Source organism: Pelobates fuscus, chromosome 7, assembly GCF_036172605.1.
Source record: "Pelobates fuscus isolate aPelFus1 chromosome 7, aPelFus1.pri, whole genome shotgun sequence".
Lineage (NCBI taxonomy): Eukaryota > Metazoa > Chordata > Amphibia > Anura > Pelobatidae > Pelobates > Pelobates fuscus.
In genome coordinates, this window is record NC_086323.1 from 110987578 (window position 1) to 111006031 (window position 18454).

Genomic DNA, 18454 nt, shown 5'->3' on the forward strand with positions numbered 1-18454 from the left:
CACTACTGATTTATACCTGTTAATAATGTGTGATAAACTATCAATATAAGGAAGACAGCTGGAACAAAGATAGTGATCTGTCACCAGTGCTTGCACGCATCAGTACTAACTGAGCAGATGATCAGCAGGTTGGGATAGCCCATAATTGTCATCATATATATATATATATATATATATATATATATTTATTACTGGACACTAAAATATGGATCAATACAAATATTGATGAGAACTTGTGTGTGAGGAGGAGTTAGTGTTTTGAGAGAAACCAAAGGAAGACATTATAGACTTCTGTCTGTTGGCAATGGAAGTATTTCTTGGATAATAAAGGTTAAAACTCTGCAAACCTGCCAAGGATTAGGATCATATGTAGCTGTAACAGTCGCTGAGTAGCAGCGTATCCTGGGGGTTATGTAGATTACTGACTACCAGTTGCTAAATGGTTAACTATTCAGAATAACACATAGGGAGCAGAGATTGAAAAAGCACATGGCTACAGTACCCTCTGGGCTCTATGCACTCATGCAAATCAATCTCCTATACTTTTATCAGCAATGCCTAACGAACTGTATTTATGAAAGAACCTAACCAGACTATATTCATGAAGCAACTTTGAAGGAACAACCAATCGGGGAAACAACACTCTCTGTAAGTTCAATAGTTGGATTACCCAAGAAACCATTTACATTTTGATTGGCTGCTATGATATTTCCCTCCACCCAAAGTCAGTCCCCTCAATGTAAACAATATAGGTCAAACACAATTGGCCTCCTCACTGTAAGTGATATAATTGACCGTGAGTGCTGAATTCACTGTAATGGATATACAAACTTTATCAGGGGCTCTAATCTTTCAAAATGAGTGAATTATTTTAGCTCTGACAGTTCCAATGGTCATCACGACAGGGTCATCACAGTAGAAAACTGCCCATGATGACATTCTCAATAATTTTGTCATCTGTCTGACAACAAAATAGGTATCTCTCAATACTTCAGAGTGAATCAATATTTATAAATGGTGAAGTGTATATAATATCTGTTATGGGAAATAACATTGGTTTCTTCTATTTCCATCACATTTTTTTTTCAATCAGCATCATATTTCATACTTGTATACAAAGTATAGCCAAATACACATGTATGTAAGTGATGCAAAAGAAATAAAACCATGTTTTTTTTAAGTTTGCTCCATATAAATCTGCAGCGGGTTTGCCCCATATAACAAATTAAAAATTCTCAATATTCACCAGTATTCTATCAAATGCCTACAACATTTTTAATATAAAATACCTATAACAAAAAAACAAATAAGTTTTAATTTGAACCTGTATCAAATTGTATTTCTGTTGATTTTAAGAGATTTAAGCAATAATTAAAAAACAAACAAACAAAAAATACCATTTGTCTAAATAACAGCAAAATGAAATGAATTATTTTTAGGCACACTTGGTTTTTGAAATACACAAGATTATTCTCTTTGTAAGTCATGATTTCTGGGAATTAACCATTGGATTTTCAAATTTAAGGTCACAGTAGCTGAGCTGAGAAAATACCTTACTTGGATAATACTTTTAGTTTAGTTCTTTTGGCCTACTTTTGGCCTTAGTTTATAAATCCTTTGCCAGTACCCTATAGTATACATCAAATTGCCAGTGGGATCCTGCTCATTATCTGGCACTCAAGCACAAATACTATAATGCACATTGTTATCCATACAGCATGTTTTTGCTCTTTGATACAAATAAAGGTCATAGTACATTGACTGTGAGTATTATCTGTAGGCCAGCACACGATCTTATGGTTAAGAGTCAATAGTCAAGCATTATTGCTCCATGCCGTGGTACAACAAAATCAGTCAGTCAGAAAAATGTCTCCTTTAATTTTGCCAAATGCACAAGTGGGAGATTCAATGTGGTTGCTTGTGTAGAGAACTATTTTACCACTAAAATAACTGCCATTTGTATAATTTAATGCAGTCTCCAAACAAACTGAACAGAATAAACCATTTGTAATATACTGGGCATTCAAAAAGAAAGTCAAAAAGCCCAGCTAAAATCTTCTAAACCCTAAAAACTGAAAATATTAAACCAAGTAGCTTGCTGATCATTTGGCAATAACATCATAGGACCAGAGGACTTGGCATGCCCTGGTTGTATAATATTTTGTCCAGGGATTTGGTTACCTCCTGAGCAATTGTATATAAATCACTCTCTTGAGAGATATGCCTTTTACACACAGGGGAATGTAAAAGGTATGGCCCAGAGTTTTTAAAGGCAATACCGGGATCACACTTCCATACAAAAATTTCCAGACTTTTCCTATACCTTATTTCCTGTCCAGAGAATTAGAGCCTTAGGGCACACTGGCCCGGCGGTTGCAATGTCTGTGTAAATGGCAGGAGGAGAGCCCACGCTGCTCTCCTCCAGCCCATCACATCATGTAGCCGAGTAGACGGCAGTGGAAGATCTTATGTATTCTCTAATAAACCAAGGAATTAGTTAAAGAGCACAATAAATGATTAGATAAAATAGTAACATGCAAATGGACCATGGAACAACCTAGAATTAAGCATAAAAATATATCATGTTCTAGTATATCAAAATAGGTAATTAAAATATAAAAGTGATTTACTGGTCCCACTTACATGCTGCTGAATCACATGTAGCAGACTAAGACTTTATGAGTGCCAATAAATTATGTCTTCTTGTAGTAATTCACCTGATAACCTTCACCAGCTCCAACAATCACCTCCCTCTTTCACATAGATCAGAAAGCAAGATTTTTTTTTTTCATTTTTTTTAATTGACAATTTATCTGGACACAATAAAACAATAAAATATCAACGAATGAAGTGCAAGCACAAGTTTTGACCTGATTGGTCTTACTCAAGGTGCATACAAAGAAGTCACACATATTTCTTCTTATTTAGGGTGCTTCTGTATCCTCTATCCAGTCTGACAGGTAATGCTCTCTAAAAACCAAAGAAAAAAGTGTCCCTATGCATATTTAAATAAATGTAGGTTATTTAGTAACTCCAATGGCCATTAGATGCAAGCCCACTATATGCAAGGCAAACCTGGTGGGTCCTACACTAACAATGCACCTTGCTTCCTTCAGCTTCAGGAAAATAAATCTCTAATGAGACCGAGAGGGGTATTTTTCTAAACCCCTATATACTTATTAACCCTTAATAGGGAGCACATGGGATGGTTGGCAGCATTGTAACATTGTTGTGTGATACAAAAGTGAATACAAATACACAAAAATAAGTCCTGGGCTCAAACTTCCACTACTCCCGTGTGGCAGCAACGACCATAGTACACACCAGCACCATCATATTAAGGCAAACCTCTTAGGGGGGTCCTACACTAACAATGCACCTTGCTTCCTTCAACTTCAGGCAAAGAAGGTGCATACAAAGAAGTCCCACATCTTTCTTCTTATATAGGGTGCGTCTGTATCCTCTACCCAGTCTGAGAGGAAATGCTCACTGAGAACAATGAGCAGCTTTCTGTCAGACCCGGTAGAAGATACAGAAGATCCTCTACCACGGCCCACGTGGCCAGGCTACAAGGATGGAAATGAGAAGGCACAGGAGGGGAGAGAACACTAAGGGGGGTGGAAGAGACCCCAAAAATAAAAGGAAGTGGAAAAGAAGCACAAAAGAGTATGAAAAGACACACCGAGCGACTGTGGGGGAGAAAGAGACACACAGAAGGGTTTGGGGGGGAGAAACACACAGAGGGACTAGGAGGAAGAGACACAAATGAATTGAGGGGCTGGGGAAGAAAGAGACAGATGGAGGGGCTGGGAAGAAAGAGACAGACTGAAGGGCTAGGGTAGTGATGGCGAACCTTTTTGAGCTCAAGTGCCCAAACCGCATCTCTTTTTTTTTCCTTAAAGTGCCAACACGGCAATTAAACCGGAATACACATAGACAGACTGCTGAGTACACACAGACAGCTGAATACATGCACACAGTCCGCTGAATACATGCACACAGTCCGCTGAATACACACACACAAACATACACACAGACTGCTGAATACGTACGCACAGTCCGCTGAATACACACACGTGTGTACGGGTGCGGAGTGTGTGTGTGGAGTGCTGTGTGTGAGGGGTGCTGTGTGTGTGTGTGTGTGAGGGGTGCTGTGTGTGAGAGGTGTGTAAAAATTAGGCTAGAATATCTCAACTATGACTCACATAAAGAATGTTTCCAGGTTAGCTAGTTATGCCTAAATGTTGCCATTTAGATCTCAGTTCCCAACAATGTTTAGTGAATAATAGCCTTAATTTATTTATAAAATTGTTTAATTAACATTTAATTATTTTTAAGCACAGAGTGTTATACTTGAACAAAACAAGTCATACTAATAATTAATCTGTTCTAACAAAAAATGTGGTAATTACTTTTAGTTCATTAAATAATGTAAAATAAGTAGAACAAAAAAACAAATAAAAATTAGTTAAGTTGAAAAAAATTAAACATGTAGGTGGAAATTAAAACTTCTGCACTAAGTCTTATTACTGCTAGTGAAATTTATGTTATTTTTTTTCATTTTCACTACATAGTAAACTACTACCGGACAATTATCTTGTGTGTCTTATATATGTAGCAGAACATAATTAGTTTATTTTCAATATGAAATTCAAGTGTATTAAACTTTAAATCTGAAGTTCATCAGTACTGTCTCATCAATGTCTTGTGCCCCCTCAAGGTCGTGGGAGCTCAGAATGTTTGCGACGCACAACAGAGCTCCACATCATCAATCATGTAGTTGTGTATTTGTGTTGCATTTGTATGCAATGGGACCCAGAGTTGTAGGATAGATAAGACTTACTTGTGGACACTGATTAAATATTTTTTCCACATCCTTCAAATTTTCAAAACTTTACGCTGTTGGCAATGCCACATCTAGTATTTATTTCTTTAAGTTCAATAATTAAATGTTTTCAGTGGCATAAATTGGCATGCAGCAATTAGTCAGCGAGAGATGGTTGGAGGTTTTATGGCAAAACCGCATGGGTCGGTGACGTTTAATTACAGGTGGGTGCAGTGTTTTCTAAATATTTAACAATAGCTCAACTTCCCAAGTCCAAGGGTTATTTTACAACAGACCCATCCATTGCTGACCAGGAGAACACAAAAGAGGTTCCATTATTTTACTCACAACTCATATGGGTGATAGATAATCTTTGGATCGTGCTGCTATACTCAACAATGAATTTTAGTGTGGCAGGAGATTTAATTTCTTTTTAACTGACATTGCATAAGAGTAATTAATCATATAAATAGACTACCACAATGGTTCATGTTGGTTTATGCTTGGAGTTCATATGAAATTTTGTTGCTTCAATTTACCAAGGAAGAGAGAGAGGTCATTTCTGGAATTGTAGGTGTGCACAAGGTGTGTGGCAGCTTTTCACAGGTACAACCTAATTCAAGGCTTTGTCAACTACAATGGCCTCATTTAAGTCCATAGTTGAACTTTTTTGAAATTACTTGTTAGTCATGTAAAAGTTGAAAATATAATGTTTCTTTGTAAATGATGTTAACCGCTAGATAAAATGTTTTTCATTACCTGTAAGTATCAATTTTCTGTTATTGAAAAATACCAAAAAAAACTAGAATTATAAGAAATTTACACAAAAAATGTATTTCATTTTTTAAGTTTATATAAAAAGTGTTATGGAGGTTATATATATCGAAAAAACTGTTTAGCTCAGTTTTAATTTATGGTTAGGACTGAAAAGTTACTACTAATTAATGTCTTAGTGATTCCTCCAGTGTTTCCCAGTTTTTGCCTTCTGGAATTTGTATGCTCCATATTTTGACTTAAGGGGCTTAATACATGGCTGAGTAAGGTGCCTTGAAAATAATGAAAACTGCCTGCTAACACTCTTAATGTGTATCTCCCACAATGAGCTTTTCGGGGTAGAGAAAATCACTGGATGTGGTATGAAGGGTCTATTCTTTTGCTGCATCCCTTAAGAATCAATCATAAAAGATAGAAATCAGTGGGAAACTTTTGTGTGCCTCCTTCCACTCATGAGCTGATAAAAGCAGAACTATAGTGCCAGGGTAATATAGGAGAGAGAATAGCACATCTGACTCCTACAATTGCTTTCGTGGAAGTTTGTGAAGACAGTAGTAAGGAATATGGAGAGAATAAATAATAGCCATAGGACATTAGAGGTTATTGTGGTGAAGTGAAAGAGGAACAAGTCCAGCAGTGGATAAAATGTAGACAGAAATGAGAGTGAGAAAAATAATTACAGTAATTCTCAGTAGAGAAAGGAGCAATGCATGCAAAGAGCAAGTGCTAAAGCCAAACAACATTTAGAAATGTCACACAACTACTCTACGCTACATCCTAACTTTGCATCTCTAACATATCCAAATGTCTAGACGGGAGAAGAATTTACATTTTTTTTATAGTTAATTTTTTGGTGATTTTTCTTTTTTTTTACGATTATTAAAAAGGTTTCAATGTCTGAAAGTCCAAATTCATACAAGACAATTTTTTTCTCTCTCTGAAAAAATAATAGTACTCTCTAATAATTTGTCCAACCTGACCACGTTTCATTAGAGAGTTCTGGGCATGGAAAGGGCAGTTTTGCAGTAGATTGCTTAACAACAAAGTTGGTTTGAGAGGAAACAGTATGTAATTTATCTTGTGTTTTCTATTGTTCCAATATTGTAAAACCCAAGGACTAGACTTGGACTTCTAGGATTTTGCCGAGATCAGTGCATTAAATCATTATTTGAGTTGAACTCTTCAACTGAGCCCCCGACAAGATAGATTGGACATAGCTGTCGATGCTTTATATCTTACAATCAATTTCTCAAATTCTTTTGAGTAGAAAATGCACTCAGACTACTTTACCTTCCGATGTGTGGTATATATGTAATAAAAAATAACTTACCGTAAGTGCTTTCTGCATTTCTCTTATCATTCTCATGGTGAGTGTAAGAAAAATAAATACCAAAGAAAAAAACAATTTTTAAAAATGTTCTGTTGTTTGAAAATATCAAACGTCATGTTGATTGTGTTGAACTGATCATTTTCATATTCAGTTTGTAAAACCTTACAAATAGTGTTGGTGCTAGTTCTTTTTAAAAAAAATCATATGTTTTAGGAAAAAGGTCAAATCAAATACATACACAGAGATAAAGTGCAAATGTATAGTACATTCACATATCTGCTAAGACTGAATTCAAACTTGGACAGTGACAATGGGCAGACTATATGTGTGTTTGTGCATTTATGTGTGTTTGTGCATTTATGTGTGTGCATGTGTATGTGTATATATATACAATTTAGTAGAAGTTTTGCACTCTAGCTTTCCTCCTTTTAATGGCCCGGTGCTCAACTGCACGAAGATATAGATTCCAAAAGAGAGCCAGCACTCAAGGACTTATATGAAAAGTATGAAGGCTTTTAATCCAAACAGTCAACGTTTCAGTTCACCATAGTGAACTTTCCTCAGGACTATGGTGAACTGAAACGTTGACTGTTTGGATTAAAAGCCTTCATACTTTTCATATAAGTCCTTGAGTGCTGGCTCTTTTTTGGAATCTTTATATATTTACAGCTACATCTGTTGATGCAGAATAAGCGATCAGACATTTTCATGCATTATATCCATTAGTGACCTGTTAGGATTACGTACGTTCTAGAATTGACAATTTTTGGATGCATTGGTATCTGCTCTGTACTGTGGATGGTAGAAATCTGGACTGGTTCTTGTGTCTTCTGTTTCTCTCTATTTAACATTATTAGTTAAGGTTCATCATCTAATCAGTTCTGCAATGTGTATTTCCCGACGAGCTGTTAGTCTCAGATATTTGTTTACCTTGCCTTTCCCTAGATCCTGACACAGGAAGACTGGAACGTGGTACTGTACAATGGTATGGCAAGTACGTCTCCCTGGGCTGCTCTTTATTTTGTGGCATTGATGACGTTTGGAAATTACGTTCTTTTCAACTTACTAGTGGCCATCTTGGTTGAAGGTTTCCAAGCAGAGGTAAGAGTCTGCTTTCAAACACACTATGATAGAGCTTATCATTCAAGTTACAGGATAAAGGGGGAACCCTTAAATGCAGCTTACATAACAAACATTATATACAAATAGTATTGGCTAGAAAGGAGATAATCAGGATGATTAGATAGGTATAATAATCAAGCACCACAATATATGTCATTACTAATATATATGGAACACAAAAATGTAACAAAAATGTTTAGTACCAGAGAATACAGAATATTCCCATAGAATGTGATTATAAAAAATGAGCCTGCTGTCACTCTATGAATGGCAAATCAGTGTGGTTACTATAAAATTAGCTGGTAAGATGGTGCAACGTCACTGAAATCCTCTATATTCTTTCTCATAGTCGATAGTTTTATATGCAGCCTTGATAGGATATCCCTTGTTGGATAAGTTAGTATATTACAGATCTGGAGCAACAAAAGATGCGGGCACAGTGCACCCATTGAAATGCACCAAGGTTAAAGCTTCACAGGATACCTGGAAACATTGGAAGAAATGACTCTGGCCTTAAATGTGCCAGTGAAGTAGTCAATGGATTCACCATGCAAGGATTGGTAGGCACTCACAGAGTATTGAGTCCTTGCAACAAGGCAGTCTCTGCTTCCTTTTCTCTGATAACAGCTAGAACCTAATTATTTCTGTGTTCCCCGGAGCTGACTCACAGGAGGCGCAAAACAAAGCAAAATAAAATAAAATAGCAGACAGGCAAAAAAGACATACAGACAGATAGACAAACATACATAGTAGTAGTAATACTCACCATGTGTCTCCCTAGGTGTCATTTTAGGCCAGTTTGCAGGCTCCTTGTCTCCCAGCAGCATAGCTCACACTATTTTCAGTGGTGGATGTGTAGTGAAAGGCATTCACATTGTGTGAAAATTGAAGTATGGTTAGTAAAACTATAGATTTAAATAGGGAGAAAAATCACTAAGGACTAAATCAAATCAAAATCAATCAATCAGATGAGCATGGGTTGTCTTATAGTCAAAGTAGTTGTTGTATTCACTCATTGGCTATGGATGCCTACACACAGCAAACACTGCTTTCAATTCACAATAATTCATATTTCATTGAATAAACCCCACATTGATCTAGGTTCGAGAAATCAGGAGTTTTTTGGTTTGGATTGCATATAACTATACAGATTTTACAGAACTAACAGTATTACATCACGGGGTGCTTGACAAAGAATAACATCCATGCTTTGCTGAGGTGCTAATCAGTAGTAACGTCCTCCAAGAAGGCTCTAATTAACTATGTACCAGCATTCCATAGAATGCAGTCATTTTTTGGTGGTTACATACTGTCACCAGTACCGTTTGTTTAACCCCTTAAGGACCAACTTCTGGAATAAAATGGAATCATGACATGTCACACATGTCATGGGTCCTTAAGGGGTTAAGTCAATCTGCTTGATGTTTATTTAGCAACTTTTAACTTGTCTACAGGTTGTATCAGCAATTTAAGATAAAGTAAATGGCACAGCTGTATAAATTTCTTATGCATATATTAATGAGTATTAGAATGATTTCATGTTTAAATAGCCAGCAATTACAAGCCTGTAATTATAATTAGTTTCCACCATCTGTTGGGCACTGGGAAGGGGGAGTAAGGAATATTTATGTCCTTTCTTCCTTCGGTATATTTATTTAGTCTATACGATTTCACCTATGTTGAAAATACGCATAAACCCTCCAGAGGTGTTTGAGATAAAGGGAGATAGACTATTCTAATGGCAGTCACATTATTATCATGAGCAGTAAGACAATAAATACAGAGGAGAAAAAAGCATGAGACAGGAGACACTAGGCCCCGTCTACACATATTTTAGTATTAAGAGGTGAAATATATATATATATATATATATATATATATACATACATATATATAATATATATATATTTATATATTGATAAAAACCATTACAAAATGTTAGTTGGGTCCATTTTTATTTTTGTATGCAATATGTTTCGTGCTATACATAAAAATAATAATATAATCATAAAAATGCATTTTGGAATTAACCATATTTTTTCAGGTACCCTGTCTGTTGTGGATTGAGTATATATTTGTTATCCCCCAAGTTTATGCATCATTCTGCATCCCATGTTATCCATAGATTGTTATCATTGGGTCAGTTATAAAAGCACAATGGTAGCACAATGGTAGCCTTTGTATATTTCCTAACCTAATAGCTGGTCAGGTATAAAAGCACAATGGTAGCCTTTGTGTATTTGATAACATCATGGCTGGTGTAAGACAGTTTGTCACTATAGGTAATTATCCATTACAATGCAAGAAATACACACTTTGCCATGTCTACTCCCATTTGTTATTGTCACTCTCTGAAAGTTGAAAAAGGTTGTATTGCCTTAATTGCAGGCTGTTTTTCATGCTTTTTTTCACCAGTTTCTTTTGCCCCCTCTCTCCATCAGCTTTCAACATCCACCCCACCAGTCCCATCTCTTGCTCTGTATATTCACTGATTATATATCAACAACCATAAATTCTCTCTCCTGCTTCCTTTGTTTATCAACTACTTACCTCAAGCAGTTTTTTCTCTTATCTATTTAATCAGTCTCTTTTTTTCTCACATCTCGCCATATTATCCAGTTTTTGTTCTTTTTTTATGTCAGCCTCCCGTCAGTTTCTTATTGTACACTTGTTGTATACTAAACTGTTTTCTACATCTAAATTCATTACTACTACTACTCATTCCACTATTACATTTTTCAGTCTTTTAGTCTTTTTCTCTCTCTCTTCCCTTTTCTCCCTTTTACTCTTTCACTCTCTGCCAAACATTTTACCTTACAACGTCCCTTCGACCATTATCTCTTTAACCTTCTCTCCGGTAGTATCTTATCTTAAACATTTCTACTAACATTTTGCATTAGGTTTAAAAATAATCTCGGCTAGTTTGAATTTTAGGCAAGCTGCAATTCATCCAAATGTTGGGCAAATGGGGAATTTGTCCAAATTCCGCAACTACAAACCTGTATGGACAAGTCAGAAAAGAAACAAAACGGGCAATGGATGAGCTGTTTCATTTGTTTCGTGGTTGCGTTCCATGCATGGCGCTGAAAAAAAAGCAATAATTGATGGGAAATTGATGGTTGATGGCTAATGAACAGCCACTAAGTAGTGATTAGTACAGAGCAAGTGAAAAGTAACCAATAGAGGAAAAGAAGAAGTAAAACAAATCTATATTTATATATTATATATTTAATACATTTATATTATATCAATATCGATTTTTTTCTTAATGCTTCCCTATTTCCCTCTTTTTACTTCCTCTCACTTGATCTGTAAACCAAATGGTGTGAAAATGCACAAATCAGTGTACTACAAAATATGTACATAATATATATATTATGTGTATATTTTGCAGTACGCTCATTTTTGCTCACTAACAAATGCAATGTTGAGTGAATATAAGAAAATATGTATCATGTTTTGGGTGTAAGTTATCTTTAACAAATAAATATGTCTGTGTTGTACATATAACAAAACAGACCTCTCTCAAATATATTTTTTTTAAAATTAGGGAGATGCCAACAGGTCTTATTCTGACGAGGAAAGGAGTTCATCAAATATTGAAGAATATGAAAAATATCGTGAAGCTCAGCTAGGTTCTGGTAAGAAAAACAAGTTCTGCTCTGGAACATAAGTAGAGTGACACATGTGTGTATTCATACACAGAAATGACTGTTTCAGTTTCATTTAAAAATGTCAATGATAGAAGAATTTGAAAATATAAAAAATATAATTATAATAGTGTAGTATATATAGGAGGGAACAAAATAATAGAGACACTGCAAGAAAAAAAAGATTTTCTCATTGACATGACTAAATCTGAAATACAAACGCAGCTGCACTGGTGAGTTAGATTAATTGCAATTTAACAATAAAATTCCGTTACAAAAGATGTCTGGTTACTGGTACATTATTATATGAGTTTTTAAAGCAGTATAAGGCAACTAACGGTTCCAGAGAGGCTAGATAGTGTCTGAACTGGAGGTGTATCAGTTCACAGAAATTGCAAATTTATTTCATATGTCAAGGAGTATAGACTCAAATAAAATGACAGCACAAGTCACAGACAGATACACTCACCTGGTGAAAAAAAATACAGCGGTTTCACACGAGTGATCACCGACAGACAAATGTCACAAAAAATGTGGCTTCAAAAAAGAATGCCAAAATGAATCAAGTAATTGGGGGGGAAAAAGTGTGTCCTGATGACACACATTTTACCTTTTTTACATTAGGGTGGGTTTACAGTTGGAGAAAGATAATGATTTCAGCTTACAGTGGGGTGGGAGATTCACTAAGAACGGAAAATATGATTTGAGCAGAGGTGATTTACACCAAACTGTCAATGTGCAAAATATACTTAAAGTTACACAAACAATATTTGAACACAAAAAAAAAAAATCTACTTTCTTTGGTCTTATGATCATCTCATTGCTATTGCACTTTCACATTATCAGTATCAATTTTGTCCAACTGTGGGCAACATAAATTGGCTAAAAGTGTCAACTGACAAAATCAGTTTGACACAGAACTGGGATATGGTACCAGGGACTGTAGTGTTTATGGTGCTTAGAGTGTCCACTTAAATATTGTCCCAAAATAAAAATAAAAATATAAATCCCAAATTATAGAAACAATGATGATTACTTATGAAAAATACTATACCTTCGACTGAATAATACACACACAAAAAAAGATAGATAGACAAGCAAGTGGAAAAACAGCCTTTTTGGAATAATCAAAATTCAATTAAATTTTAAATGTCACCACATACATGAAATTTGGTGATTTCCTACAACCAATGTGCAATTAATAAAAAGAAATAACAGTGCTCAATTATAACACTGACATTTTTTTCACTGTGGAGAAAACTGTGACAGAATTGTACATTGTTTTTTTGATACATCTCTGTGCTATGACCAGGCTGTATCTGCAGGACATACTAAAAAATGTAGAAATATATGATGAAATTGTAGTTTGTGAATGTGTCAAATATGTAATCGATATGCCGCTCCGTTATATTCAGATCCTAAACTTTGTGCAGTACCAATGACGCCAAATGGACATTTAGAGAACAACCCCATTATAAGTCAGCAAATATGTTCTGGAATGATGGATACTTCAAGAAATTCCCTGCAAAGGGATCAAATGCTTGTGGCTGTTAATTGCAGGAAGAGTAGTGTGATGTCCTTGGGCAGGACAACTTATGACCAGAAATCACAGGTCAGTATTCAGTATTACCAGTCCGATGTTGCATGTTGTGAAGAAAACTCTACTCTAGAATAGTGATTTCCAAAACTGTCTTCAAGGCACACCAGGGGTCCAAGTTTTGTCAGTATTCCCATGGGAACAGAACTGTGAAATTTATCAATCCTGGGCTTTGAAGGTTTATCATTAATACTCTCTTTTGTTTTTGCTGATCAGACTATGTCTCGATCATCCCACTGGGGACGAAGTGGAGCATGGGGTAGCCGGAGGTCTAGTTGGAACAGTTTAGGACGGCGCCCCAGTATAAAGCCAAGGCCTTGTACTGCAGAGCATGAGTCATTGCTGTCCCGAGGGGAGGACCACAGAGAGAGAATTCATTCCAGGAGAACATCCAGCCTAAAACACAGGAGGGCAATGTCTCTTGATAACAAAGGACCTCCAGATATGCCGGATCAAATATCAGCTCAGGCTAATCACAGGATACCTTACAAGGAAACCTCAATAATAGGTGAACATCGTGATTCCTCTGGAAAAACTCCACCTCTCATGAAAGATGTCTTTCCCAAGATGAATAACCGCAAAGATAAGGAAGAAGAAGAAGAAGAAATTGACTACGTAAGTAAACATTTTTGGATGTTTGAAGAATATGCTGGGCTATTTGTCATTTTAATAAGTAGCATAGTTGAAGAATTTCACATAAACAAACCATTAGGTGAAAGAAGGATTGCTTTGCAACCATTATGCCGTTTTGTCCATGATTTGCTCAATTTATAAAATGAACAAATATAACCTATGATCTACATCTCTAGATATGTGGTCCTTAGCTTCCCAGTAAAGTCAACCTCTAAGGATAAAGTCACAGTGTATTAATTTGATTATCCCATTTGTGCTTTCAGTGAAAGCACTACAATCTAGAATGTTTATGGCTTTCAGATCTTGTGCCAAGAACCACTTATCTAGACAATACTACAGATGCATTATTTAGATTAGTGAAAAACAATAGCAAGTCATTTACCTTCCTTCTTGAAAATAATCCACTTTACTTTATAAAATAGGCTGAACATGGATTAGGTCCAGAAAATATATATATTTTTTTTTTTAATGCAGCCATTTGTAATGTGAGTATAGACGTTTGATTAAAAAAAAAATGATATACATGTAATACAATTTGCATTAATTTATTTAGTAAAACTGATATCTATTGAGTTAAGTATAGCCAATGAAGTGGCCCTTATCAGCATTATATTATTACGTTTTGGATCACAGCAAGTATTTCAGTGGAAAAATACCTGATGACAGCAGAAAGTAAAGTAATCATTTTCTGATAGTGTACCAATTTAAACAGCAGGGTAAACAGAGGGACATGTAGAAGAAGATTACCACAAGACAATCACACATTGCTGAACTGTGACAGCAGATGACAGCTCATATTAAATGTAAACAAGTTACTTGTAAATAGATTATGACAGTGCAACAAAGGTGGGAGATGTGTTGGGTCATAACGTATTATCCTGTTCCCCGCAGAGCCTGTGTTTCCGAGTCAGAAAAATGATCGAGGCGTATAGACCTGATTGGTGTGAGTTGCGTGAAGATTGGTCAATATATATTTTCTCTCCTCACAATAGGTAAAACCCTTGTGTTGTCAAATACCTTTTGTGCATTACACAGGGACGTGATTCAGAGATAACTAGTTATTAACTATACTGATTATTTTATTATACATCCACTTACAGTGTTACATGTTATTGCGTATCAGTTCTACAGACCATTGAGATGTTGTCTTTATTAATATCATTTATTTGGCTTGTTTGTTCCTTTTAATATAATAATGTGCCCTAATGCAGTTCATGTACCAAAGTGAAATACATGGATCTCATTCCCTATAAATATTACCCTGTATGAAACACTATAATCTTATCTGCTATTACATCCAGCAGATAGAGTTTCCATGGAATATACTGACTCCTCGTAGGCCTGCATTACAAAGTATAGTGCTTGCAGGCCCAATATCACTTCATATAATTTAAAGAAAACTTAAAAAGAGAAACGGCATTAAATCCCAGAAAAGTGCTCTGCCTAATGTATATTGTGCAATATGATGCCTATGATTAAGAAGTCTAAATTGTATGAAAGGTACTGGATATATTACAGTCTGTGGTCGTTTTCATGGTACGCCCTTTTTAAAATATTCTTTGTTTCAGTAACATTTTTCTAAACAAATCAGGAATGCAATAGCTATCCTTCATATTATGGACCTTCTCAGGACTTGTACCTTCTATGAAATCATGACATTACCTACAGCTCGATGAGTGGACAGTGGTTACATAAGTCCTTGTGATCTGCTTCTTCCTTTATTTCAGCACCAGGGACAGCAACATAGAGTTTCTAGCTCTAATAGTATATAGCTATTTCCTCCAAAGAACCTTGAAAGGCACCCAAACATTTAATACTTTGTTCTAACCTTGACCATAACCAGTTAAATCAGTTTAGAGCATAATTGTGTTGATGCATCAATTTTGTTTGTATTATTTTATTATTTTTCTTTCTCGGTTTAGAGATTTGTCTTTGAAGTGGATTTTCAATCTGCATTGATTACAGTTATGCTTGTTTTTATGCTTGAGACTTCCAAAGAATCTGTCCAAAGGAAAAAAAAAGTTCTTCTTTGTGCTAAGACTCTTATGGTCTATACAATATTTGTTCATGTGTTGGTCTTTGCAACTTACTTATCAACAAGAAACTGGAAGCTGTGATTCATGCTTTGCAGAAACATTAATGCTTAGGGAACTGAAGTGGGTGGTGTGCACTCTGGACAGCGCTTGTTTTAATTGCGAGTGTATGCAGACACTGAAATCCCTTAAAGATAGAGCATGATCACTTAGTTTACGCAGTATAGAATATTTGGATTTTAAAATATTGTTCTTCAGCATTCTGGCACCATTGTTTAATTAATAGAGCATTACAAAACAGACATTTGAAAGAATCTTAGCACTTCCAAATCTTCAAACTGTGTTTACTTGAAGAGAACGTACTGGTGCAAATCAGTGTTATGCAGACCCTATCTATTATTTATTTTTAAATAGTCACTAAGTTGATAACAGAGAGAACCGAAACAGAGTAGTGGTCGATAACAACTTGTCTTTATTGCATGTGATTGTGTCCATCACGCTTTTGTCTCCAAATGCTGACCGATTGGTTCTATGTAGGTTCCGCGTCATGTGCCAGACAATAATTGCGCATAAGCTCTTTGATTATGTGGTCCTTGCATTCATCTTCCTCAACTGCATCACCATTGCCCTGGAAAGGCCGCAGATCGAGCACAAGAGTACGGTGAGAGAGATCTTTCCCTCTTTAATATCTTGCTTGGATACTATGTTCTTCGTCTTCTTGTGGTTGTCTGTTCCAATATAATGTGATTAAGCCTGTAGGCTACAGAGATCTAGAGGCCAAGGAGTACTGTACTTAACCCATTCAGTGGCAAAGATGCTGAAAACGATTACATTATGATGTACTATCAGGGACCCAGTGACAATCGAGGGACTAATCTGAACAGTAGCTACGATGTAGCATATTATTATTTTTTTGTCCTACATATGTAAATACTTCAGTCAAGTAACGGATGTTTAGGCCACAGGTTGTATTTGCAGAAAAAAAGTCAGTCTGCTAAAAACAGTAAATTTTGTGAATATTTTACTGCACTAGTTTGTGTCCATTATTGCTAAACTAATTACTTTCAGTTTTGCTTTTTAATCCAATCAATCCCTCCAAAGACAGTTTTAATAAATACTGTAATGAGATGTACAGCTGTTGCCAAGAGAAAACAAACAATTAAAAAATTCAGAAAAATATGTTTTGAATTTCAGTAATACCTACCACCATCTAATGTATGCTTATTCCATTAAAACATTTAAGACAAACATATATAAGAATATATCAAATATGCCATGTTGGTATGGCACAATGTTTCTGCCCCTGCAACCAAGGACCTGGTTCATTTGGACAATGTGAACACAATCGAACTAGGGGTTCTCTAGCTATAAATATTCTGTGCAATATTCCCCTTATTTTTTTTTTAATTGTACTTTGTGTTCTGATTTCTGTCTATGCAATGTAATAGTGTATGATCTCAGCTGCACTACAATCAAGCAAACTCATTAAAGTCCACTTACATCAATGGCTAGTATATAAAATATTGTCTTGAAGAACAAAATGCATCTACATGAGTATGAGAAGTGCCTCATATACAAGACCATTTCAATGTATTTGCACTATCTTGGTAATCCCGAGTTTGCCTGGAAGGATTACTGGTGTCCTTGTTACTTTGATGTTGTTCTGTCATAAAACAACTGTTTTTAAAGAACACACACACACACACATACACACACATATATATATATATGTATATATATATATATATATATATATATAAAAAAAAAGGAAAAAACCTTGCACTCCAACTCACATTTGTTTGAAGACCCGGTGCTCGATTGCACTAATTGATATCCGTAAGAAAAAATCAGCACTCCCAGGATTTACACGAAAAAAAGAAATTTAGTCTTTATTCCAGAGGTCGACGTTTCAGTTCCACTAGGGAACTTTCATCAGGACAGAATACAGATACACATACAAACAGTCTGGTTTAAATAAGAATAGCAATCATGTAAACTCACGGTTCAGATGTGTTAACGATCAATCAACCTATCCGTCGAGCGTCTGGGCGGGTGCAGGATGCTTCCGTGTTTCTAATCGCGTGCTCAGCTTACTTCCTGGTTCCCCGCGTCCTCCATCGCTATGGAGACGTCGGGCGCATGCGCGTTTACTTCCGGATTCATTTCTGCATCAGCCCTTCGCTCGGCGGTAGGATTTAAACAGAATCAGATAAAAAACATCACGGGAAGCTGCTACCTCCATCTAAAGAAAAGCAATATCAATAGAACTAATAATTAATAGTTACAAAACGAAAAATATGTGATAGACTGTTCAGGGTCATACAGTGTGATGAATTCTTACAATGTGAAAGAATCACTTTATCCTTGTTGAAACTCAAGTATTGTGAAATATAATCAGATATTCTCAACAATTAACCTAATCAAAGGAAGGTGATCTACCCCCACTAATAAGGGAGTCACTTTAGAATGTGGTGTGGTGTGTGACACTAG

General features: G+C 35.8%; 1 protein-coding gene across 1 annotated transcript in view; it reads left to right on the forward strand.

Annotated features, from left to right (window-relative positions):
- Positions 1 to 18454, forward strand: part of CACNA1I (calcium voltage-gated channel subunit alpha1 I) — a 286325-nt gene that overhangs the window by 216646 nt on the left and 51225 nt on the right. The window contains exons 12-17 of the mRNA XM_063426399.1: positions 7875 to 8030; positions 11602 to 11692; positions 13117 to 13313; positions 13515 to 13913; positions 14823 to 14923; positions 16502 to 16625. Of these exons, the coding sequence (XP_063282469.1) occupies positions 7875 to 8030; positions 11602 to 11692; positions 13117 to 13313; positions 13515 to 13913; positions 14823 to 14923; positions 16502 to 16625 (1068 nt within the window). The remainder of the gene's footprint in view (positions 1 to 7874; positions 8031 to 11601; positions 11693 to 13116; positions 13314 to 13514; positions 13914 to 14822; positions 14924 to 16501; positions 16626 to 18454) is intronic.